Below are 25,952 nucleotides of genomic sequence, written 5' to 3'. Positions count from 1 at the left end.
GTACCTACCTTATATCCCTTCACAGAAAGACCGCTGCTTCTACCAAACTCGTCCATTTCCGGTAGAGTCCATCCCACCAACATAGCATCGTGGTTCACCGGTCGTATACATCGAAAGTTGCTTGGAGCACTAGGGCGAACTAAGAGAGGTGGCAGAAAGACGAAACAACCTCATTACTAGCCAAGCATGTACTGGGAGAATTGAAGCCAAAGGTTTTAAGAATTTGGACAAAACATAATAAGGTCAGTGCAAAAACTTAAAAAAAAAGACTCTAAATTTTAATTCTTGGACTCCTTGTCTTTCATCTTCTTCGCGTGCATTACAACACAAGCTCTTCTAGCATGCACTAGAGAAGGTGTATTTTTTAAAGCTTTTTAAGCTCACTGCTCAGTATTTTTAAGTCAAAGAAGTTTACAGACGTTTACCTCAAATTAATTGAAAAAAAGATTCTTAACTAAAAATCTTAACTCTGCTTTTCCAAGATGCGGCTCGAGAGACGTTAAAGCTTCAAATGATACGTGAAGAAAACGTCTCACCGACTTCTGTTTTTCACACACTTCGGTATCTTTCTCTTAAAATAAAGAACGTTAGGCTAAAAGACACTGGAGAGGTTAGAAAACAAAGATTCTCACGGCGTTGTAATAAAAATAGGCAGTTTGACGCTGTATGTGGCTACTGATGTAGCTCAATTTTTTAATAGCATTTAAAAGAACTAGAGGTTATAAACCGATACTAGAGGGTAGTGTTGCAGAAGATTTGTCCCACATGCAAAACAGAAAACCTGCTACATCCCACATATTTATGAGTACCCTGTTCCCCAAGAGAAATATGATTCAAGAATATAGTGAGTACTTGACACTCAACCAATAATTAAATGTTGACAAATAATAATAATAACAATAATAGTAATAATAATAGTAATAATAATAATAATAATAATAATAATAATAATAACATCTTTTGTAGTGTCACGACAAGAACTGAAAAAATTATATCTTCGGATCTACAGGGCATAACTCGCTGATTCAATCGGTAAAATGCTCTCTCTTCAAAGGAGAAAAATTTCCTCTAAGATTCCATGATGCACCGATCACACCCTTATAGATATTTCTGCAAGGAAGAGCTTTGTTTTTCACGCTGTTTATCATCTTCTGTAGTAATACGAAATAAGCAATAAGTAGCACCGGGAAACATCGGGTCAAATTGGGTCAAGATCGGAATCCTATTGTTACCGTCAATCGCTCACTTACTCACTCACTAGCTCATCTCGACGACATATGTGGCGTCGCTTCCTATTGGAGGCAGTAGCCACAGAAATTCGCCTTTTTGTTAACACAGTAAAATTGCTTTGGTTCGTTCTTTTTACCAATGCATTTTCAAATCAAGCCGAGAGTCAGGGAGAAAGTATTTTTAATATGAAGGAAGGAAAGCCCTGAAAAGTTTGTACTAGTTGTTCGAATTCCAGTTGCCTCATATGCAGAATTTATTGACGAATTTCTGCCCTCCCGTTAACCAAACGAGTGCTCCGAGTTACGTTTCCCTAAATACGCCCTTTGGAACTTTACAGTGTATCGTCAAAACTTGTCGCCACATTTTTTTACGTCAGTACTACTTCAGGAAAACGTCTGATTAACGCTACATTAAGACGAGAAACCATCACTCTGCAAGTGCAACTCTACCTCTATTTGATATCACATGAATGACTCGTACCTTTTTTAGACAGTGACTTGGTTGACACGACAGGAGCAATCTGTTTGGGGGTTGCGCGTGGTGTCGATATTTTGTCTGGTTCTTGAGAGGGCAGCGGAACCAATTGTTGGGAGGACTGTGTCACAGAAGTCATGACACCAAGCATATCTACGTCCGGTGATGGCTTAAATTTTGTTAATCCCACATTGGGTAGTTTGTTTGGACTGCCGGGAAGACACGTACGAGTTAATGACGATTGAAGGCCGTTGGAATTACCATCGTGAGTTAGTGACTTCATGCTTCCCATCGATGGTAGCGGTGTAGGATAGTCTGAATTCTGTGTTGAAGAAGCTGTAACAAGCAAAAAGTAAAATGACAAAATGAACTGTTTCCAAGATGCCAAATCTCTTTGTATTACAACCAGGGTAAGTGCGAAGCCTTTGTTACGAATGACTTTTTGCTTTATTGCATTTTTTTTCTGATGATGGCTTCGTCCTGGGCCTTGTTTTATAGGTGTCATTTTCTTTTAAATCGGACATAAGCTATTAAACAATACGTCTATATTGAGGATAAAACTTAAGATGACCAAAGAGAAACCCTAAGCAATTACCGAACAGAGACCAGCCCTTGACTTAACTCTAGTTACGTCTTGCGATTCCGGCGGCTTGTTACACCAAAGTTGATTACGGCGTCATTGTTATGAGGCGACATGCTACTCCTCCTCGTGGATAACCCCTGAATTTGTCAAGAAACCCTGACACTTTGGAGGTGCCCATTAAAACCCTAAGTGGAGACAAGGACTCCAAGAGTGTCGAGTGTGAAGCACAAAAGCCCAACAAAGGCTCCAATCCAGGCTTCGTATGCATTTAGAACTACAGATGAGTCAAACCTGCACACTACCGATCCACTAGCTTGTTCGATGTAACTTCTTACAAACTCAATGTAGTGGCTTGTGAAACTCACCTTCTGGTTGTCCTCGTCTGGGATAATTATTTAACATTCCTAATATTTGCTCTGGAGCTCGTCTGTTCACCTTGTAAATGATAAGAACAAAGAAGAAAAGTACTTCGTCTTAGAGATGTTGGTGAAAGAACATTTTTTTCTTGTTTCGGAAACACGGAGAAGATGTCAGTCTCGTAATGGTCATTATATTCCTTTCACACTTTGAGGAAGCTTTTCTGTATACTGGGTTAACGTGCATTCGGTGTTCTCGATGCGTTTCAAAATTGTCTTTGATTCAAATATCCAACCATTATTTATATATAATAAAATGATATTTCATTTCCGTATGTGGAAACGAGTTTCTTAACATTCAAAGACAAAATTCGCATCCATGTGCGGCTAAGAAATATCCTCTGCTCCCTGATCAACATACTTAAATTATTTGACAAACTTACAGGTTGCCGCGATAAAGATGAAGATTCGTTTTCCACCATTTGTCCAGGAACAAACCCTGTTTGGCCTTACGAAAAGGTTAAATGAAAATACATCATTTTAATCTCTCCTGAATCATTTGAAGGTGGACAATACACTGATTATAAAAATTACATATAAAAACACGATTTAGGGGAAAGGTGTATTTTCTACCCATGTGCATAAAAAAACCACAAAAAACAACAAAAAAGGGGGTATGTGTAGAAAACAAGGGAGCTGAACGGAGCCAAGGTAAACGTATGGCAACGAAATGTGCAATTTGTATCTCGAAGAAACCTATCAACAAAGTTCATTATGAAGATGAATTCAGTTAGCCTGCCCTAGGTACTGTTATTTGAACAACTTTGTATTATAACTCCTTTGTGACTGGCTTTTTGACGGAACTAAATAACATATAACCAATCGTAAACTCTCACCGTTCAGAAAAACGCGGTAAAACCCATTTGCATCCTGATCTTCCAACGCCGTCATGACATCACCCTTCTTCAGCGTCAGTTGATCGTGAGGCGGCCATCCACGGACACCAGAGCAAAAAGGATCGTAATCGTATAGGGCCACTAGGCACCGACGTTTCTCAGGTTCCGCAGAAGAGGCCCCTGAAGATGAGATACCACGGCGGCAGGAAATGACATCTGGGTACAACTGTGGAAAAAAGAAACTATTCAATAAATAGATTGTTTCATTTTTTTTTTCCGCGAGATATTTGCAAGAAAGCTTGTTTAGAAATGTACTGCGACTTCGTCAGCAATGATGTTAGCATCAGGAACTGTTTTTTTTTCGCATTCCTTAAAAGAGTCACGTGTTCTCCTCCACAAGGAATTCGATTTGTACTAAGTCTGACGGTTGTTTCATTCCCGTTTTTATTCTAGAAAATAGAGGCCACCAAAGTGAAACCCTTTCCATATACGAGAACTTTATTAGTGAAACGTTTTTTCTCGTCACAAAATATATTGTCTGATGCCATAAAAAGGAAGAGCATGAGTCAATTAACAGCGCCGAGATAAATTTCTGTGTAGTAAGTTTCCTATGTTCGGTAAATCCACGAGCGAATGGTTCAGAAGATTCGATCCCGTAAATAAAGAATAGAATTTTAACACACACGCACGAATAAAAGAATAACAACAAAAACAACCTTTTACCTGTGCCCTTTCGTTTGACAAAATTGTTCCAAAAAGTTAAAGATAAGTGGAAAAATATAACTTGAAGTTAAGACGTTCTTTCAAAAAAAAGATCAGGTTTTTTGCATCTTGAACAATTTATTGTCATTGAAATCTACGCCAATCTCCACTGTCTTCACCAATCGCTTATTCTGGTTAATTATCCTGTCTCTTTTGCTTCTTCCCTACCATAGTTAACTTCTTTCGGAAGACCTCCTTGGATTTAAAGGTTATTTTCTTCTGATACTAATGAAGACTCAAAACATTTTATCGTCTTCTTTACAATCTCTATCTCACCTGAATTTCCTTGCTCCTGTTCAAAGCACCATGTTTCAGAGGCCCCGCCGCCCTGTGAGAAATTGTCAACTGCTCCTCTGGCGCAGTATCAGAATCATTTGCATCCTCGACTTCTTCCACATATAAACTAGGAACCAGGCCTCGTTCCCCGTTCAAGTCCGCCTCTAAATACCCATTGATGTCCATATCACCGAAAACTGTCAGGAGATCTCCCTCTTTGAGTTTGAGCTCCAAATCAGGGTGTTCAGAAGAAGGTGAGCTATGTGGGTCGTAATCAAACAACGCAATAAAGCGCCTAGCTTTTTTGCTTCCAGGTGGTGAAGGTTCGAACATCTTGAGGAGAATTAAAAATGTCTGTTACAAATAGCCAATCATTTGATTCTTCTAAAGAAAAGCTAAGTTGACTAAACCGACAAAAAGTGCAGCAAGTATAAGGCTTTCAGAATGGCGAACCACCATAGTTACAAAGTTACTTTTCGCATTCATCTTTGCATCCATTACATGCCATTTTTTTCGAAAAACGCGGCTTTCTTGTTTCTGTCGTTCAAGGGGGCCATCAACGCACCCAACAAAACGATCGACTGTCAGCACTACAAACGTCACATAAGGAGAATACATTCCACCCTCACAACCACGCAGTTAAATCCATTACTCCTAAAAGCTTTAAATTACTTCAAAATGATTCAGAGACAGGTAGTGTTGTCGGTAGTTGTCGATAATTGTCGGTCACTACCGACAACAGTCCTTCTCAGTGCAACACTCACCCGAACGATCAGTCTACACTATCACGTTTTATCATAAGCTTTTCAACATGAAGCGAGTTTTCATCAATCAACCAGGGAAAGCGAGATGCTGTATGCCCTTTTGAAAACAATGCGGAGATAGTTTCCCAGAATTTATTTACAGCCTTTCCTTTACTACAATCCTCGTCAAAAGGATTGGGATACCCCTCTACTTCATAATATTGTCTTCCTTCACTTATTTAATGTTTTTTCATTAATAGACACCGCTTTTTCTGAAGACTTTGGTAAATATTGTCATTATGTTGTATCAAAAAGTTGAAAGCGTGCTTTTCGGGCCCTTCCAGGTTTCCTCAAAGTTCACTTCCATTTCAAAGACCAATCAATCAGCCAATCAATCAAACGCCGAAGTTGAATGGGAGAGAGGTCTTCAATCCAGAAATGAATATGATCACTCAGAGTAATAAACTATCTCGTGAAAGCGCGTTGGCCAAATAAAACTATTACATTGTAACTAGAAACTTTCACAGACCTTGGGAACTTGTTTAGCGATCTGTTTCTTTTGTTCCCGATGGGTAGACGACTTCGTGAAGTTGTCGTGCGCGTAACCGAAGCTGCGGATTTTCGAGAGGTCGTCGAGAGTAGATGTTGATATGAAATGACGTAAATCGCGAATTTCTTCATTTAGTTTCTCGACAAGATCGTCTTTTTCTTTACACGCTCTCCTAAGCAAGGAAACCTTCGCCTAGAAGTGGGAAAGAAAACAAAACTCGTTTCATTGGCAGATCATCGATTGGAAGGCAGGCACATAGATAGACGGACAAACAAAGAGGTAGAAATAGAAAATATACATAAAGGTGATCTCAACTTTTACCTTTAGAGTTGGTATTTGCATCTCAGCATCATCTTTGTGACGCGTAGATTCCGCAAGCTAGGAATAAAAAAATCCACATCATCAAAGACTTATCCATCTTGGAAAGGGTAATGATTCCATTGAATTCTTTCGTTGACCTGATTTTTACCTTGGTGGTAAAGACTGTAGACTCATGCCGCCTTAAGAAAGTTGCAAACTCACCTTAATTCGAAGAGAATGAAAACTGTCTTCTAATTTAACGTGATCCCTGTAAAAGATGCAACACATTGCGCTGAGCGAACTCTTCAATATTCTGTCTTGTGTAACATACATGCACGTCAATCTCAGTTCCAAAACCTCAAAATGGGATGGCTTGCACTCAATCGTTAAGACTTGAAAATATAAAACTCGGTTTCCGGAATTACGCTAACGTTGACCGGCAAAGCTGATAATAGTCTTGTCTGATAATACTACACGATACCTATTAAGGTCTTGCAATTCTGCTACTTGGTTTTCTAGTAAATTTCGTTCTTGTGTCGTGAGGGCAAGTCTTGTTTGCATTTCATTTCTTTCAGCCTCCATTTTTTCTAGTTGTACTTTGAGGAAGTTTCTTTCGTGTTGACTATCGTGCATTTTTGTTTGGGCTTCTCTTACGTCATGTTCCAGTTGTACCAGCTAAGAAAAGAAAAAAAAGAAGAGTGATAAATTGGTAATGCTCTCATTCCAACTTCAAAATTCCATGGGATGACCACATTCCGAAATGGTCTGCTAAAACTGAAAGACAATGTTTCGCTTGAGACTCTTGTCAGTACGACAATCAAAGAAAGGCACGATCAAATAATAACGTTTGTTACTTAAAATGACTCCGAGCTTAAACATTATTACGTTTTCTGCATTTCCAACACAAAAAAAAGACACCGAGTGAATGACTTCTAACAATGTTAGTCACATGATCACAAGAACAAATGAGATATTAATTAACACTATTTTTTGTAGCGAAAAACAGCTGGTGAGAGGAGGAGAGTTCATAGCTCACCCTGGTGTTTAAGGTGCTATTTGTCTTTTGTAACACGGAGCATCTGCTCTTCAACTCATCTCTTTGCATCTCCATAAGCTTGTTGTTACGTAGGAAATCGTTTCTCTCTGTTTCTACCATCCTTCCTTTTCTGAGCAGGTCATCTCGTTGATTCTCAACCGCTTTCATTTTTTCGATCAAGCTGTTTCGATCTTGTTCCAGGACGTCCATTTCTTGTAACTGAGCCTGAAAACCAGATAACAAATTACGCATGGAGTGGCTCCACGACATAAAGGCTACAAGAAAAACAAAACAGTTGATCGATGGACACTTTTAAAGAAATTTTATACATACCTGTAGTATTTGAATGCTATGTTCCAGTTTCTTAAATTCTTTCTCACTTTTTTCCAACTTCTTCACCTGCAAAGAATGTCGCAAAAAAACAAAAAGAAAAAATGAAACTAATCCATAATCGGAAACTAAGTGAGGTCAAGTGACAAGAAACATGACTATTTAGATTATTGGAACATTCGCAAGATGAACAAGATTGTTACCTTTTCACTTAGCTCAAAGTTCTGTTTTTCCATTCCACTGTATTTGGTTTGCAACTCGGCCAGTTCTTTTTCCGCACCATGTGTACTTTTAAGCTGGTTCTTTGAAAAGGAAAGAACAATCCAAAATTAGGCGCAAAAGTCGCTGGTGTTTCTGTTTTCTAAATCATGCGTGTTATGGCAGTTAAGAAACTGAACCTGTAAATTCATGTAAGCTGCTTCCATTCTTTGTCTCTGTCTCTCTGAATTGCTGGCTTCCGCTTTCCATTGTTCAATCTACAAGGTAGGTATCGTGAATTATAACATGCATGACGATACACATAGAAATTGCTATGGAAATACTCAATAAAAATTCCTCTAACACTTTCCCTACTCGCAATAATAAAATAATCAGTCCTGAAGTAGAGCGAAAGTGCACGAAATTTGGAGAACACATATAAATAAAGTAATTTTATTCAAACAAAAAAATTAAATGTCCCTCACCTCGTAGTTCTTTTTATTTATTTCTCCAATCTAAAAAAATTAACGGGAAGAAAAAAGCAATTAAAAAAGATACAAGCAAAACCACGACTCTTTAAGTAGCGTTTTAAAAACAAACAGAGGATGCTAAGTTAAAAAACTTCGAAAGATACAGCGGGAAAACAAAGATAAGCAATAAAAGTCAAAATATTAACATTCGATCTCACCTTCGTAAGAAGTTCTTTTTCTTTCTTTTGATTCTGTCGGAGAAACATTTAAAGTAGATATTATTGTCGAACGAATTTTTAAGGAAGATCAAATGTCAAATTGACAGACAAATGGTCACCATTTTAAGATGACAGAGCTAAACCATCTTATTAAGCATTCTACTTCATTGTTATTTACCTCTTCTTTCAAAAATACCACATCTTCATCCTAAAACAGGAGTGCAACAGAAATAAATCGTTTCTTGAAGAAAACGCCTGGCAGTCAAGTTGATTGAATTACATGATATGTTCAGAGTAACACAAGTATACATACATAGAAACATGTCATCACCTATTATATTATTCTGCACTACGCTTATTAAACATAATTATAAGATCGTGAGGAAGAGCATCTTAGCCAACCACGCCAGCTTCCTAAAAAAATCGCTTATAGTAAAAGAGTTTTTGTATCTATTAGTTTAACAAACAGGGGTGTTGAAGGTTCTCTTTCTATGCAAGTCAGTTAAAAAATCTCAATTCTATTTTTATGATATTTAACATAAATTCTTCTTTTAATTACTTTTATAACAATTTTCATAGCTTTTTATTTTTTCCTTCCTAAATCTAATTCATGCTTTTAAACAAGAGAAATCAAAACCCAGGTTAAATTGCCATCCTGGATTACGCGTGTATGATCTGAACGATGATACAGAGCTCCAGTTTCGGTGAAAAGTCCCTGATCTGTACCATCTTTTGACATGGAAAAGTTCGCCTTTTTGTCCTTTACCAAAGATAGAGCAACGGTGTGATTACCCTCTATTCATCCAACTTACTGATAAAAATACATGATTACAAAAACGGTTACCACATACCAAGATTCTCAGTTCACGATCTTTTCGTTCAAGCTGCAAAAGTGAAACGGAAGAAGAAAAGAATGATAATTTAAAGAAAAAATCCATTTCATGCACAAGCTGAAACATTTTGAGGTAAAGTAAAGATCGTGCTAGGTTAAACAAAGGTACTTACCAGAGACTGAGTCTCCCGTTCAGTTGCTTCGGTCTGTTTAGAAAGCAATTGTTTCCATTAGGTGACCGAATGCACAAGAAAAAGCGAGTTTACACAACAATTTTCTTAACATGCACTAAAGATCCAATGCAATACTGAATACGGTGGTAAAGAAAGCCTGGCTGAAGTGCCAAGCTCAGCGTATATGTAAAAGTATTAGTCTTATTCAGTTTGAAGACGGAGTTCTAAAACATGAAACGTACCTTCAAGGAACGTATAACATTTTCTTTGTTCTGAAAGTGGTAAACAGAACGGAATCGTATGTAAAATAATCCATGATAAAGGAACAAGAAAAATACTGTACGATAGTAATTAAACTAAGTGGAATTCAGTTTTGTCTGAAATCATATGGGAAAAAAAAACAGAGATTTCAAAATAAATGTATTGAAAAAAATTAGTCGACTTAAATTAGCTATCTTTGGTCAAGCTCTATAAAGCTTATTGCATACCAGTTAAACTAATTTTACTTGTTTCACATTCAAGGAGGATTCAGGTAAAAAACTCCCTAGGAGGAAATTAATTTTGAGTGGCCAGTCTCGCGCTCTGATAAACTCCAGCTCTTCGACATACCTAAAATGCTTTAAGGCTGAATACTTCTATTACAAAACCATTATCAGTTGCCACGGTATAGCTGAGGCTAATGCTGGTCTGTTTAGACGGAAATTGCCAAAAAGAATTTGACTGACTGACAGTGAGTACAGTAGTAATTAAAATTTTTTTTTTCCATTTAACTCTTAAAAAAAAATTGGGCGCTTCCTTACTTTAAGCTGCCTCTCCAAGAACCCAATCTTCTCGTTAAGCGCGTCTATTTCACCACTATTGATCAAAGCGGCCCGGTTAAGTACAAATCCCCGAGGAGGAATGATTCCATCCTCCTCATCACGTAACCTCTGGGGCTGCATCGACGAAGTCACATTTGAATTTGCATATGAGACCACTGGTTGGTTTAATGGTCCTAGTTCACGCTTCGGCAAAAGGAGTCTTCTTGGTCCTGGAAGTACCCGAAGAGGAGCCTTGGTTTTAGAGTCATCAGGTTTTATAGATCCTAAACTTGTGGGCCGCCTTCCAGATGAGTCGGTTAACGACGTAGGCTCCTCGATCGGATAGATTCCACCCAGCTCGCGAGGGTCTGATTCAAGGACCAACGTAGTTTCCTCCACAAGCAAAGGAGATTCCATTCGGGAAGAAGATTGCGACACCTCAGAGGTGGGTTTATTTTCTGAGTGAAGGCGCTGTCGAGATGAAGCCCGGAGAGTAGCTGCATCTCTAGGTGGAGAAGAGTCACTATTCAACAACACTTCCAGTCCATGAAGGACGGAAGGCGGAGACTCCGTGAAATCTGGTGGTGGTTCAGACGGGAGGGGTGGTGGAGAGGATTCAGGGAGGGGAGGGAGATCTCCCTCATCGTCTGAACCAAAGGTGACAAGATCACCTAATTCTGGTCCGTCTCTACTACCTTCCTCTAGAGGAACTGAATCTTTCTCTTCTATATAACGAAGATCTTGAATACGTTGGTCGATAATATCCATTTGGGTGTCCAGATTCCTTTGGGAAACCATAAGCTCTGGTTCAGAAATGAGGTCATCAGTGTCGACAGAACTTTCGTTATGACTGGGCATTGTATTTTCAAAGTCTCTTATTAGCGCTGAATAGTCCATTGGATCATCTTTCCCACTGAAAACTGCACCTTTCTTGTAACGACTTTGAGTTGATGGCTCAAACTCCAAACGACTGTCGCCAAGGTAGCGTATTTCAGTGGCAACAGTTGAGCGGACCTGAGGTGCAATGGTCTCCTCAATATCGCCTGGTATCGAACTAAGCACGTATTGAGAGTGTTTGAGACTCCTGACTGCTATGTCCTCAGAGGACTCCACACAATCGGTCTGTGTTTCCTCGTTTAATCTCTCAGTGTTTTGCCTGTCCTGGGAACAGAAGGGAGAACTGTATCAAATACTGCAATTAAGTCATAGGTGCCCACTTTCTTCATTACAATCCCTAATATCCCTTTGTTGTTTAACAATTTTTATGGTATCTCACATGAACAGTGGCACAAAAATATCATAGGATGTTTGTCCCCGGACATTACTTGGTCTGTTGAGCGATTAGTTATTCCGGCAAGAGCAAGCCCGAGGAAAACTGAGGGCTTCGAGGAACAGATAATGGTCGAGGAAAATATCCGAGCATATTTTATCTCCTAACAGAGTGCAAAACTTGCGTATATTGGCCTTTAAATAAGTTTTTGCAGGGAAGGGGACAACATTTACCAACGTACTCAGTTTGATTCGCAGCTCCGGTTAATCAGCAGAAACACAACAAAAGTGAATTCTTTAAAGCAACCTGGGTAGAGAGTCTGCACTAACACAAGGTTTGCTTCTAGGTTGACCCCAGTTAGTATTTCATATGCCCAAAATTCTGTGGACATGGGCTTTAAGGTGAAAAAAAATTAAAATGTCCAGTGTGATGGATCGGTGGTAGGTTATGAACGAAAAACAAACTAAAAAAAAACCAATAAATCAAACAAATAAACCAACAAAAAGCCAGAAAACGAAAACATAATAAAAAGCATGGTTATTAAAAAAAAATCAAGTGCAACTAGAGATTAGCTTAAAGGCCTCCATTAATATGGAAAAAAAAAGAAATTTAAATCACTCGGGTCCCAACAGGAGATTACCAAAAAGTGAAAAATGATCCAGCAATGGCCCTACAGCTAACCCAAGTTGATACTTTCCCTCAAATCACGAATTTTGGTTGTTTTTTAATGATATACCAGTACTCCGTCATACTGGACGTGACTTTTTCTCGGTGTCCGCAAGTTTTCAGTCGGTAGAAGGGCTGGTTTGGGTCAGCCTTAAGACAAACCGAACTCTATATAGTTAATGTAATAAGAACTCTTTACGGTATCTAACCCAAGCCAGTGTTGTAAGACTTTATAATGAAGATCAGTACCAGGTAAATATATCCAGTGTTACATTATGGAGCGCGAACGTCTTCTGTCACCTTTTTGCATTTCCATATTTTAACAGATTTGTTCAAGAAATTGTAATAATAGAAAACGAATGAGCCGTTCGACCCGGTTTTTTTTTTTAAAGAAAACGGGCACCAACATTTTAGATAACGACATATAGGAAACTTCTCGAATTATCATTATTACAATAAGGAGCTATACTACTCCTTGCATTGCATGTACAGTCTGGTAAAATTGCTCATTTAATACGTTAGAAATTCTATAACTTGTATGAGCTTTGTTCACAGAGTATTCAAGTGTTTACGAAGTTCTCATACAGAGATATCCTTTCTCATGGTTCTAGGATCGGCTTTACAGAGTATTGCTTTTTATAACTGCTTCTAAACAATAACCAGCCTACATGAAGTTGAAAGTAAAATAAACTCAGCGTTTGTTTGGCTTGGGTGTTCTGTTCAAATATACTTGTGTTTATGTCATATAAGAACGGTGATCGCTCATCTTCATTCTTCATGAGTATGTGATTTCAGAATAAACAGAACAAGATAGGGAAGAAAGCAACATCCAACAGAATACCACTACAAAGTAGGAAACCTTTCTGAGAAAACTTTGCATTTTGATGTTAAGGTTGCACGTAAACATGCTGAAGACCTTTGTTAGCTGCAGATCAATCCCTTGACTTTTGAATTATATGAAATCACCAAGTTAAAGAAATATCAGTGGGTCGTAAAAAAATAACAAGAACTGAACAGAAGAAAAGAAACTAAATAAGGAAGAATACCAAACCTACTATGTTGTTTCCGCTGTGAAATTTTATGAAATGTTCGGTCGCTTGCAACGCTAGTTTGTGGCTCGAACATTAGCATAATCATCCAGAACTAAATTATGCAGGGCAAATTTATTCGCTGTTATGAATATCAGTAAACAAAGACAATTTTAATCATAACGAAGACTATTGTCCAAGTTTTAAAACAGCTATAGCGGAAGGAAATACATGTGTACACAACTGATGGGAGGTCGTTCTGGACAATGAATAATACCACTGCGGGTGTAATCATCGAACAAAAACAGTTTGGGAATTGAAAGGAATACTTCTGAAAATGTACAAACATGGATGTTATTACCTATCCTGTGTGGCTGACTGTTTTGTCAGATTTTTGGGAATCGGAGCGGCTAAAATAAGCGATGAAGCCGCTGGAAGAATGGGATCCGCTACCCTCATATTCACCAAGTGCAAGAAAACCGTCCGTTACGTGGGATAGTTATTATTAGACTTTGACGACGAATGTAGACGAAAATTTATGAGACATTTCATTGCCGCACGTGAATAAGCCTATTTATCAGCGGTCTTGAAATGCTCTGTTTGTGGGATCGATCTTTAACTATTAAATCAGAGACAGCTTATAAAACACACTTCAGGTGCAACCAAAGCAGCAAGACGAGAGCGTTCCAGGTCAGTTCCAGTCTTTCGCTAAGGCTTGTGATCGGGTGAGCAACACCATTTCACGCACGCCTACTTTTTCGCTAGTTTCCACTAACTCAGAGAATTTCACAAAAGCTCACGGAAGAACCGTCGTCACAAAAAGCCTTTTTTTCTCTCGAAGTATTTACAACAATGTAATAACAAAAAAACTAGTAGCTCATAAAAATATTGATAGCAGTTATCATAGGGAATTATTATCCTGACTTGTGAACTGAGCACATACATAGGAGTGCTTAACGCGCAGAGAAACTGAGAAACTGGAGCGCAAACGTTTTTTTTAGACGCTACAGGTAGAGCAGATCTTCGGTCTACAGGCCCAAACACTCACATTACAGCCAATGGTTGATGCGAGGGTGCGTAAAAGCAACGGCAGGGGAAATGTTGGCATTTCATAATTACCTGTATTACATTGGGAGGGGGGGGGGGGGAATGGGGGAATATTAGAACATTCAAAACTCCTACCTGAACTGTTCTCCTTAGTTCTTTAAGTTCTTCGCAAAGTCTTCTGTTTTCTTGTTTCAAATTTTCAAGCTCCTGAAAAGTGTCATGAACGAAGACTATTACAAAATTGTTACTCTTTAGGTGCATTAAATGCCTACAGTTTTGCTGCATGTGGTCAATATCTAAAGAAAGCAGGCCATCAAAGACCAGATGAAGCTGGTCCTGTCAATACTTCAGTGACCTGATCATGTTAATACTTCAGTAACCTGACTTCATCAAAGTCAGGTTAAAAGCCCCGTAATAGTGAACAATCACAGGATAGCACCGACTAACGCAGACGCATTGCAAAGACGTTATTGAAATTCGTCACATTTTAAATCAAATGACACATGCCTTGTTTAAAGGCAAATTATGTTCAAGTTCTCGAGCAAGATTAACCTTATTCCAGGATACAAAAGTTCATGTTAAAGGATCGTCTTTGTACTGCAGGTGAGTAATATGGCTTTATTACTGTAGTTTCGTACATTATGCAACATTTTATGACGTTTAGGATAACTTATCTCTTTAAGCAGAACAGGAATCTTTATCTATCGACAGTTAACAAATTATGATTTACTTTTGCTATGTTCTCTGGTATGGGTGAGTTGACTTCATTAATTCCCCCTGGAATGCGTGTTATATGCTGTATGGGTTTGATCACTGAGCACGGTGTGTCACCAACATCTGATTGCTCTGGTCCGTCAGCCTTTTAAAGCAAGGTATAGCGGCATTACTTTACGGTTGTCTTATTTTGGTCACTTCCTGAATAATTTCTTAATTCTTTGATAGCCATTATATGATCGTCTCGCAAGGCCTACACATTGCATAATAACGAAATTACTTAATGCTGAGAAGAGGGTGAAGACTAAACGATGGTTCACAGGACGACATAGGTATGGCCACAGCGGAGCGTTAGTGTTCAGTATAAGTATCAAAGAACAGACGTTTCCATAACCATGAGCGTGTAATGAGGGCGCAGCAACACTGGTGAGATAAGAGTAATGCGAGCATGACTGAAATTTAGAAATTTTACAAGAAAATGATGTCTGAGTTATTCTTTAGTATCTTTAGTTTAAATATTGTCTTTACTGCTAGTTCTGTAGTGACAGCGATCACTAGCTGAATTCTTCAGATAAATTTTTAAAGTTTTTGTTAACCCCTATATGTATTAAAGTTTACTTTGATGTTCTTTTTATCAATGGCACCTAGCAGCCAAACATTACTAACATATTACCTGTTCAAAATAATGACCCAGATTGTTCAATTCATCACGCGGGGTAGCCATTCCCGACGACACGTGACTTTCAAGGTCACATGACCCAAGAACACTTTCCACCTCTGATGAAGTCAAACCAAAATCCTGCACTAATAGCAGTCGAACCTAGACAAAATTATTTTTCTTGGTTTTACAAACAGTTGATTTTCATCGATTTAAGTTCAAGTACTGAGGTTATTTTTTTTTATCTTTAGCACATAATGTCTTTATCTTTGGCACAAAATTTCTAATAAAAGTACTAAGTTTACACTCAACACTTGTAAGTTACAAAAATGTTTAGAAAGCATCGTTGTTGGATGGAAACTTCAATATGGCGGACAGGTCCTCAAAAAGGGATCAAATGAAAGGGCAAAATACTTGACTGCCACAAGTTTGCATTCATCCCTTCAGAACTTGGTTTGAAAGAAATTTACTCTGGACCACACCTTTCCAAGTTGTTCAGAGGGATCCATATCTGAAGAAACGTCTCGGTCGTTTTTCTACAAAACAAAATAGAGAAAGTAGAAAAAAGAACAGGCTTTGCAGAATGGAAAGATTAAAAGTGTTTCTACCCCAGCATATTACACATCTGTTCTTTGGCTGGTGAAAAGAACGTGAGGGTGGTTTCTATGTGCGATGTCTTAAAAATGCAGATTCTGTTCCACATCAAAAGTATCCCAGCTCTATCTCTTTCTAAAACTCTACAAATACTGCAAAGGTTAAATGTTTCTGTGATTCGGCCCTGTAACACCAGGAAAAGTGTGTAATATTGTTATTTGTGCTTCATTTAGTCTTACTTGAAATACAATCAGATTGCAGACCCTACCTTCTCCGACTGCAAAATATCTATTCTTGCTTTCAATGCTGTATTGGATTCGTTCAGTGCTGCAATTGTCTAAGTAAAATGACAAAGTTAAAAATCGACATTCAGTCACTGTTAGATATCATTAAATGCAAACAAATTGTGCTTTATGAGAAGAAAAATGAAGGTGAGTTAGACTAAACACTGCCTCAGATTTAATTAGTCTGGATCTTGTGTCTCGTTAGAACTTGCATTCTACTTTCATTGTTTCAACTGCTGAGGCTCTACGAGTTTGCACACTTTCTTTGCTGAAAGAGATTTTATCCAATCTACAAAGAACATGTTAACCCTTTAACTTCCGACATCGCATCAGCAATTGTCCTTACAGTCTGCCATTCCAATTCTTATAATGGTAGTTCGAAGAATTTGGTATTGGATTAACTAGTAATCCCCTAGTTTACATTTTTGTTTTTTCTCATCTCTTGTCTGCTTGATAATGTACAGATATTGTAAGGAGAAATTCTGTCTTGGTCATTCCTGGGAGTTAAAGGGTTAACTTTAACATGATTTAATCACTAGAAAGGTGAGGTGGATGCGCCGGGCTCATAATGACTAATAGTATTCTGCTGTTTCCATGCAAGAGAGCATATATCTACCGTAAGCCGAAATGTTCGCGAAAAAAATTAAAGGTTTCGACATACTTTGCAGCTTAACATGACATAAGCAGGCTTACAGTAAAAAGAAGAAATGAACATTCACCAAAATGTTAACCGCTAAATATCAAAGCTATGTGATTGAAGAGCTTCAACTAAAAGCACCACGAATTTTAATTGAAAACAATTCATTATCAAAGTATCGCGTGATTTTACCTTATCTGCTTCCTTCAGCTGTTCTATCTTTTTCTGAAGAGTCTCGAATTCCTCCTCAGACAAGCCCTTAGCCTACAAAATGAAAACAAAACCGCTTGTTTTAAAATTCGTTATTTAAAGGATAATACATTAAAAAGAACCACGATAGAGTTCATCTGTGACGTTTACGATAAAGGAAAATGTCAAAAACTAAGTGTTGTTCATTGATTTTGTCCCCCCAACCCCTCTTCTTATTCTTAAGGTGGCTGGGTATAGTTTTCTTAAGCTTCTACCAGCTATATTTTATATCAGAATTCCTCTTTGCAGATGACCGAGTTTTACAAGAAACATGCAAGGCCAATGTAAACGGCTGAAAGTGATAGGGTTTGCAATAACCTCTGCATTATTTTACCCAAACTTCACTTCAATAACGCTTATTAGTTCTACTGAATCTACTAGAAGTTATTTCGTACGAGATATTTTGATATTGTACCCCTGACATTCGTCTTAAGTCAATTTCCATTAAAAGTATCTTGACAAGTTTTTTTTTTAAAATCAAATTATATATCTCCCATCAGAATACTGTCCCATTAAAATTTGGTCTAAATGAAAATTACATTCCAGGCCCCTGTTCTGAGTAAAATTGGAAGAGAGGTAACTTCACATTTGAATCTGATAAAAAACATTCGGTAACCAACACAAATATTCAGAAGAACTCAGTTCTCGCTTAACTCTTCAATGGATTGTCTCCTCTTTTGAAAAGGGTTGATGGGGGACATGAGGTAGAAAAGATCTGCAACCACATATATAGAGATAAGAGACCGACATTAAGATCGGTTGCAACTCAATCTAACACACCTTTGTACTGTACAGGCTTTCAATCCTTTCTCTCAGCAATATGTTTTCGTCTTCAAGTGTTTTAATGTTCTTGGAAAGGAAATAAAAAATCATCGATATCTGAGAGAAAAACTAACTATGAACTAAGAAATGTGCGCAAAACCAACATCAAGGTTGAAAAGAATTATTCTGTTGGGGTGAATTAGTTAAGTCAGTAAAGCAGTCATACTTGACGATCTGGTTACGAACTCGGAAATCTGAGGATATACTCAAAAGAAAACTATAAGAAAGTTCCCGAGACTCACAGAAGTCGTGTCTTCCAGAATTTTAATATTTTCTTTTAACACTGAATTTTCCTCTTCGAGTCTTTCAACAACCTGAAAGATCAAAGCAATATCACAGTCAATGTAGCACACTTGACACTTTTGTAACTTGACGACACTTTACTTAATTACTTAAATCCTGTCACAGCGGATACGAACTCTCCGTGACAATTTTCCATTCTCAATTAGCGATATCGCAACAACGTCGACATAAACCACAAAAAGAAGATCGTTATAAACTTAATTATCAGTTGGCTCCTGGCCACAGTTGGGATAACAATAGAATTTTGTGTGTCATATTCTAGTCACCATCCCTTCAAAACTCTCCTGAAAGCACCAGTTTTCTTCTCTAATAACCCCACCTCACTAGTGAAGCGTTCCCCACCTGTACTTACCCTCCCCGTAGAATGTTCCAGATCCTGTATCTTGTCCATGAGTTGCTCGTTTTCCAGTCGTTCTGAAGTCTGAGAATAAATAAGAATGCATTTATTGTATTTATGCTCGAGAGACGCAGGGACGATTCGCTTCAAGGAATTCTATGAAGCTGGAAACTCATTTACAATGACCAAAGACTCTTCCAACATCTGTACTTTTTCTGAGAGCTCCTCATTTTAATAATTTTCTTCTTTTTCTCTCTCTTTCCAATTTCCTCCGTTACTTCGAACTGCCCTTTCAAAGCAGCATCTTTACTTCGAACATATGCAATATTCAGAAATTAACAAAAGTCGAAAGTCAAAAAGCGACAGGAGGTAGAAATTATTTTTCTGTTCGTGAGCCACAGCTGCAGCGATGAAGAGATTAAGCAGCAAAGAAAACTGTGTTAGTCTTTATCACTTGGACTTTAATTTTTCTGTTGTTATTCAAACTGTTTTTTTTCTTTCAGTGTGTGAACTGTAGCCGACATCAAACTATGATACTGACTGAAGCATCTTCCAAGAACTGTAATTTATCCTTGAGCATTTTGTTTTCATCTTTTAGCTTGTGTAGTTTCTGAAACAGAAAAGGTTGATAACAATAAGACTTTTGTCGAAAAGAAAACGGCTCTTTTTACTTCTCAACTTCATAATGTTTTTGTATGTAGTGTAAATAATTAGTAATCAATCTAAGAGTATCGTGCACTTACTGCCTTTGCAGAAATCTACGAATCGTTATGTACCCAGACAAACCAACCAGTTCATAGAATGACTCGTTATTAAAACAATTTTTTTGCCCCACTGAAAAAGGGTTCCTACCTTGCTTATCCATAACGTGAACAATTACACTAAAAATAAAAAATTGCATACATCATTTTGTTCCAGGTCCTCGATCTGCTCTTTTAACAATGTGTTTTCACAGACCACATCATCCTAAAAACATGAAATATGGTCAATTCAAAGAGTGCAAGCGAGTAACACGGACATTCAACTTCTTCACTGCCACTCTTATGGACACACAAGGCGACTGTCAAGTCGCCATGACACGTCGGACGTATAGGTCGCGAACTGTTGGGAAACCAGTCCTTGATAATCTGCAATATCAGAAATCACTTACTGCGGATGCCTTGAGAGCCTCGATTTTTTCGTTGAGAGTTTCGTTCTCCCCCTCAAGTTCTTTTACTCTCTGAAACAAATTGAAGGTAAGTAAGTGGAAACAGACAGGCTGCTGCATTACATTCACAAACTCAGTATTGAAGAACTCTAGTTATTTTTTCCACCCCAGATCGCCTCGATTTCCTCACTCGACTATATCTACAAGCCAAGAAAGCATAGAAAGATCGCTCTTTCACCTCGGGTTCAGCTGATAGCATTTCTACTTGTTGCTTTAGGTAATCATTCTCCCTTTGAAGCTCTTCAGTATCCTGGAAAAATATCAAAGGGCAAATTTCTATGATTAAAATATTTACTTCTACATTCCACTGACGGTCAGGATAACTACATCTTATTTTTGCCGAAGATTCAGACAACTGACCCTAACAACAGATTGGTCGACATCAATTCTCTCATTGTCTAGTGTCTTACGTCTAAAGTCTCGATGTTATGTGTATAATAGTCTACATGTGGATCTTCAAAACTGAAAAGTTTGAAAAATTAAGTGGAAGCCTCTTTTCCAGGAATCCTAAATAATGGATTGTGTCCTGACGACATACGTGTTAACACAAGACCAAAATTGAAGCTCTTTTCTTACCATAGTTTGTTCAAGAGTTTTTATCTTTTCCCTTAGCTCGTCATTTTCTTCTTTGGTGTTCTTTATCTCTGCATCTGAAATCTAAGCAATTCTAAAATTAACTAGGGACCACTTAACGTTATCGACTCCAAGTGAACAAGAAATATTCATAATGAGAGTTTGAAATAAAATGTTACCATGGAAGCTTCTTCAAGAGCTTTGACTTGTTCCCTGAGTTTGTCGTTCTCCTTCTCTACATCCTTCACATCCTAACGGTGAAAGAGACAGCATCAATTAGCTTCATATGTGAAAGTAACCATGACATCTTGCCCCAAGCATACTCACTGCTAATTCCTCAAGAATTTTCATTTTCTCTTTGATCAATGCATTTTCCTCTTCTCTATCTTCCAAGGACTACGACAAAATAAACAAAAGCAGGTAATAAATTATAAATATCTATCAATGCCGTTATTATTATTAAGATCGTGATGTCGATGATAGTCACCGCCGAAGTAGAGGTGCTAGCCAACGACACTGAGGTCAATAGTTGTTTTAGTATGTAATTAACCAGTGAGATAATATTAGACAAAAGATGATCTTAACTCATTTATTCCTACAACTATTACAATATATTCGGGCACAATTTTCGGGCGCAAATCCCGCGCGAGTTGCTCAAGGGTGAAAAGAAAAGAATAGTCGACATTTGAGAAGCCAACCAGAGCTCGCTTACGAGGCTATCCACTGATTTAGTACATACAGATGATTGTTATCGCTTTAATCAACAATTAATATTATCATTAAGATCTTTGTCTTTATCAAAATACTACTTTCATCGTAATCATCACCACCATTATCGTCAACATGTTTATCATCATTACTGTCATTCTTATTATAATTATCATGTCACTACTGTTGAGATAAAGACAATTGAAGACGATGAGAAAAATAAGAAATGCCTTGGAAATTAAAAAAAATTGTTTAAAAATGCTTCTTTGACTGACGAGGTCTATTTCTCCAAGTATTTTACCAACTGGAGGCGCAAGTTGTCGTCACATTAAGGTTTTCTCAAGAAAGACGGAGCACAGCTACTGGTTGATTTAAGAAATAACCTCAACGTTACTTTCTCTGTATTTACCTGGACTTTCTCCTTCAAAAGGGCGCTCTTTTTTTCAAGTTCCTCTGTCTTCTGCAACATAATAAATTCTTTACCATAAGAGTCAAACCAAACAACAAAGAACAGTCCCAAGATCTGTCAGACCTTGATACGATAAGCAATGTAAACTGTTAAGGATAAGATTAACTAACAACAAAGTTGGTTTCCTTTTTAACCAACTATACCACGCTCAAAGTTTACAGTGCCTTAGTCTAAAGGCGTTAATTAACCGTACTGTAGTTGGTTGAGAGGCATGTGTTTTTCTCATACTCGTGTTATTCATGTATGTCGTTGAGTGGCAAACCTAATATTTTCAGTAGAGAAATAATCAAGACATTCTATAGACCATTTAATGACTGGCAGAGTAACTGAACGCGTAAAAGTGTGACCTAAAGTTGATTCCTGTACCTCTTTCAGTTTCTCCCAGAGATTCCTGTTTTCTTCCTCGAGGTCTTCAGTACCCTGTTGGAGCAATGTTTTTAAATGATGCCTTCATTTACCTCCCTAAATAGGCATCTCAGGTCCATGTATGAAAACATTTCGTTACAGTGGTTATACATTGATCAATAAACCGACTGACTACCAAATTAACTGACTTTCTGAATACCTATCAAACTGCAGAATGACAAACGGACCAAATAAGTGACAGATTAATTGTCAGGGCTGACTGACTTACTGACGAACCGACCAACAGAACGAAAACACTGACTGACTGAAAGAATAAATGAATGGATAATGTACAAAAAAATTGAATGAATGAACAGAAAAAATAAACGAACGAACAAACAAACAAATGGAATGAGCGAATAAACGAATGAATAACTATTTGATTGACTGACTCACCTTTCCGCTTTCCAAAATTAACAGATGTTTTCTGAGAAGTTCGTTTTCTTCTATTAGTTCTTTTAAGCTCTGCAAATTTAAACACATCTACAAATGTCAAACTATTGCAACAAGAAAAAAGCAGTGGATTCCAACATGTCATAAAGGATTTCCCACTGTTTCAAATCAACACTCCATAGATCAGGATTGACCCAACCATCGGGACGGAGAGCTTACTTGTGATGATTCAGCTATAATGGTTATAAGGGTTCTCTGTTGAAGAAATTTACTCCAAAGTATTTCATTAAAAATAAAAGTGTTCCTCTTGTCCTCAAGCAAATCCAATATTTTTGATGAAAAAGCAACTTGCCAATAATTGAACCCCATTTTCGAAAACAAATCTGACATATTTAACACTTATTCCTTGTTTAAACTGTCCACCATCAATTACCAGAGTAAAGCAAAATCGAGAGATTCCAGCTAATTAGTATGTAGAATGAGATTTTTTTGCTTTGATTCACAACTTCAAATATATAACTTTATGGTCTTTAACGCCATTTTCCCTCACAATCCAGGTTTTTCGGCGTAAATTTACGGGAGCATATTTGGGAAATGGTACATGGTTAAATTTTGTAAGAAACTTCTGACGTACTTTTCAAATTGCGGTGCGAGTATTTCCATGTTAAGTTTGTACCAAGAATAAAATTGCTCCATCATAGGAGCGTCACAGTTGTTCGTACAGCTGAAAACAAATCATCGCTAAACCTACGCTGAAAGAAAGATACTGTTGATTCACAAACAAATACGACCGTGAAAACAAGGATTATCAAGTAATATTTGTATACTATGTGATACCAGTGGGAACAATAATCAAAAAGCCAACCTTGATGTCTCCTGTATCCTCTAAATCACTGTCATCTATTCCCTGCCTTATGGCCATAAGATTCAGTAACTCTGAATCCTTTCTTTCCTTCAAAAACTTGTCAAACCGGTTCACAGCACTACTGTCAGGAGGCATGTCCGTCAACACGTCTCTGCCTTCGCCATCCTGGGTAGAATTAATTGCTTCGTCTGTTAGGTTGAAAACGCTGTCACTTCCATTTTGAGATGATAACAAAGGGTTATCCGCTGTGGAAAAATATTGCAACAATCACACCCAAGAAAAAAAATTATCCGTAGGACTAAGGCTATTAAAATATCCAAGCCTTCAAACATAAGCAATTTCTATACGTTTGCTCTCATGCAAGATAGAGACGGTCAAACGAGAAGAGCTGAGTCTGACCTATAATTACGACGCGATTCCACCCATGATCACGAAAACAGTGCATCTTTTGCACTTGCAGTTTTTATGAAAATTGCATACGCTCGGCTCAGGCAGTGTAGAAGAGAACCGGAAAACACATAGGTCTGGTTTACAAGCACGAAAATCAACAAAAAAGGAAAGCAAAGAAACAAACGAAAAAGTTGAATAGCCATACGCATTGGGATTTCAAGGATGACATTCATGTTTCACCACCAGGTACAAACAACATTGTTGCTGCATGATGCTTTCATATCGTATCCGTTTGCCAACGTTTGTACCCAAATTGGTGAGACAAAAAGGTAACGAGGCCAAACCTGTAGTTGCACACGTTTGAGAGTACAGGTGTTTTTGGGGAATTTCTATCTAAACACTGATGAGGTAAAATACACAAAACACAGCCTGTTGAAACCTCATCTTGACTGACGACATATACCAAGTAAAATCCCGACAGAGGAGAGCCTTCTGCAAATAATAGGATAATAAAATAGTCTCCTTTGTAGCCGTTGTTCGGTGGGGGAGACAGCGCGTTGCGTGAGGAGATCAAACAACAGCTGCGAAGGAGACTGTAAGCAAGAAGGCTTTTTCACCCATCAAGACGTAGCACTCTGTAGCTATAACACTAGACGCACTATGAGTTTAACGCAAAGTTATTAAAGAGGAAAGGTCTGCGATTTACACACTGTATACCTTCGGGAAATTCTGACTGCTCGTCTTCTGCAAACTGGACTGGTGGCGGTGAGCTGATGGTGAAAGTGGCCTTTTCAGGAGGAGGTGGCAGTCGGGAGAATTCTACCGCGAAACTGTTATTAGGTCCGGTAGCCACTTCATCTTGTACAGGATTGGAATCACTGCGATTCTTCATAACTACTTCCACTGGATTAAAGCCTAAGAAAAATTGGAGAACTCCGTATAACAAATTGGTTTACAGTGAAAAAGCAATTTAGACAAGACATCTCATTTGCAAAAAAGTGAAACTGAGAACTGGTATATGAAATAGTAGGTGTCGTTAGAACGGGACTCGTATTATGTCCTTTGATAAGATCGCCCTGACTTTCAATACAAGTCAAGTTATCAAAGATTCTTAACCCTTTAACTCCCATGGGTGACCAAGACAGAATTCCTCCTTACAATATCAATACAATATCAACCAGATAAGTGATGAAAATTAAGAAACATATCAATTTGGGGATAATTAGTTGATTCAATACTAAATTCTCTGAACTGACACGATAAGAATTGTATGGTTGACAGAAAGGAGAATTACAAATTTGATCTAGGTGTTAAAGGGTTAAATAGTAAGTCAAAATGTCTGAGACTTCTGACTCTAACGCGCTTGATTTTGTCACGTTAATCTGATATAATCGTGTGCAAAGATGGTTTTTTATTTCTTCATAATTCCTCCTTTGCCTTTCATTCCATATCATTTTTTGGTCCAAAGTATTGCGTAACTTTGAGGAATAACTTGAACGGTATTCGATGTATTTGCATTTCTTATGTTTTTTTTTCGGAAATGGAGAGGTTACCTGTATCTTGCCGGGCCATGTTAATAGCAGACACGAACAATGGCATGTCCACGTCACGTGGATGAATTCCTCTAAACTCTGACAACATGGCGTCGACAACCACAGGATCACATTGAACACCAATGTTTTTGAAAGAAGCACCGGAATGCAGTATATTTGTTTCACTGTTGGACGAAAAGCATTCATGTAAACCGTCAGAGACGTGTGCCATGTCGATGGGGATGTTAGACATTTGTGCCCTCTCTGGGACATGCTTGGGGGTCACTCCTGAGTTCGGAAGTTCGACTGCTGGAGGTGCATCTATCTCATCAGTTTGTCCCACTACAAGATGTATGGGATTGAAACCTGTCGGAAAATAATGTTCGAAAGCGAATAAGCGAGACAAATTGATTGCTTTGCAAGATTAAAAAATTCTTGTCAAAAGCTTGACAATTCCATTCCAGACAGAATACGTTATGTATTCATATTTTCATTACAGGTTTAAACAAACGTGTTTATGGCTTTCGATATTTGAAATTTATACCCCTAAATTTCAAAAGCTACCTTGTGCAAT

The 25,952-nt window shown here is 37.9% G+C and overlaps 1 protein-coding gene across 6 annotated transcripts in view; it reads right to left on the bottom strand.

Moving 5' to 3' along the window:
- LOC113669680 (uncharacterized) overlaps positions 1-25,952 on the bottom strand; it is a 56,742-nt gene that overhangs the window by 12,003 nt on the left and 18,787 nt on the right. For 3 of the 6 annotated variants that reach the window (XM_089195230.1, XM_089195229.1, XM_089195234.1), the window contains 43 exons: positions 25,400-25,744; positions 24,564-24,761; positions 23,457-23,701; positions 22,595-22,663; positions 22,160-22,213; positions 21,734-21,784; positions 20,944-21,012; positions 20,796-20,867; positions 20,620-20,700; positions 20,222-20,293; positions 19,987-20,055; positions 19,740-19,802; positions 19,378-19,446; positions 18,852-18,920; positions 18,439-18,510; positions 18,155-18,223; positions 17,318-17,389; positions 16,473-16,541; positions 16,093-16,146; positions 15,626-15,772; positions 14,969-15,097; positions 14,374-14,445; positions 10,228-11,388; positions 9,670-9,699; positions 9,428-9,460; positions 9,274-9,306; positions 8,601-8,630; positions 8,423-8,455; positions 8,220-8,249; positions 7,935-8,012; positions 7,740-7,838; positions 7,540-7,605; positions 7,207-7,431; positions 6,652-6,845; positions 6,393-6,438; positions 6,192-6,248; positions 5,850-6,062; positions 4,578-4,910; positions 3,540-3,765; positions 3,087-3,151; positions 2,653-2,722; positions 1,711-2,040; positions 9-139 (listed from right to left, as the gene is read on the bottom strand). In XM_089195230.1, coding sequence (XP_089051356.1) covers positions 9-139; positions 1,711-2,040; positions 2,653-2,722; positions 3,087-3,151; positions 3,540-3,765; positions 4,578-4,910; positions 5,850-6,062; positions 6,192-6,248; positions 6,393-6,438; positions 6,652-6,845; positions 7,207-7,431; positions 7,540-7,605; positions 7,740-7,838; positions 7,935-8,012; positions 8,220-8,249; positions 8,423-8,455; positions 8,601-8,630; positions 9,274-9,306; positions 9,428-9,460; positions 9,670-9,699; positions 10,228-11,388; positions 14,374-14,445; positions 14,969-15,097; positions 15,626-15,772; positions 16,093-16,146; positions 16,473-16,541; positions 17,318-17,389; positions 18,155-18,223; positions 18,439-18,510; positions 18,852-18,920; positions 19,378-19,446; positions 19,740-19,802; positions 19,987-20,055; positions 20,222-20,293; positions 20,620-20,700; positions 20,796-20,867; positions 20,944-21,012; positions 21,734-21,784; positions 22,160-22,213; positions 22,595-22,663; positions 23,457-23,701; positions 24,564-24,761; positions 25,400-25,744 — 5,693 coding nt within the window. The remainder of the gene's footprint in view (positions 1-8; positions 140-1,710; positions 2,041-2,652; positions 2,723-3,086; positions 3,152-3,539; positions 3,766-4,577; positions 4,911-5,849; positions 6,063-6,191; positions 6,249-6,392; positions 6,439-6,651; positions 6,846-7,206; positions 7,432-7,539; positions 7,606-7,739; positions 7,839-7,934; positions 8,013-8,219; positions 8,250-8,422; positions 8,456-8,600; positions 8,631-9,273; positions 9,307-9,427; positions 9,461-9,669; positions 9,700-10,227; positions 11,389-14,373; positions 14,446-14,968; positions 15,098-15,625; positions 15,773-16,092; positions 16,147-16,472; positions 16,542-17,317; positions 17,390-18,154; positions 18,224-18,438; positions 18,511-18,851; positions 18,921-19,377; positions 19,447-19,739; positions 19,803-19,986; positions 20,056-20,221; positions 20,294-20,619; positions 20,701-20,795; positions 20,868-20,943; positions 21,013-21,733; positions 21,785-22,159; positions 22,214-22,594; positions 22,664-23,456; positions 23,702-24,563; positions 24,762-25,399; positions 25,745-25,952) is intronic. The other 3 variants (XM_089195231.1, XM_089195232.1, XM_089195233.1) reach the window with 3 other exon arrangements.

Source organism: Pocillopora damicornis, chromosome 2 (assembly GCF_964200805.1).
Source record: "Pocillopora damicornis chromosome 2, jaPocDami1.2, whole genome shotgun sequence".
Lineage (NCBI taxonomy): Eukaryota > Metazoa > Cnidaria > Anthozoa > Scleractinia > Pocilloporidae > Pocillopora > Pocillopora damicornis.
The sequence above is the reverse complement of the archived record's forward strand: the minus strand, read 5'-3'. Positions and strand labels throughout refer to the sequence as shown.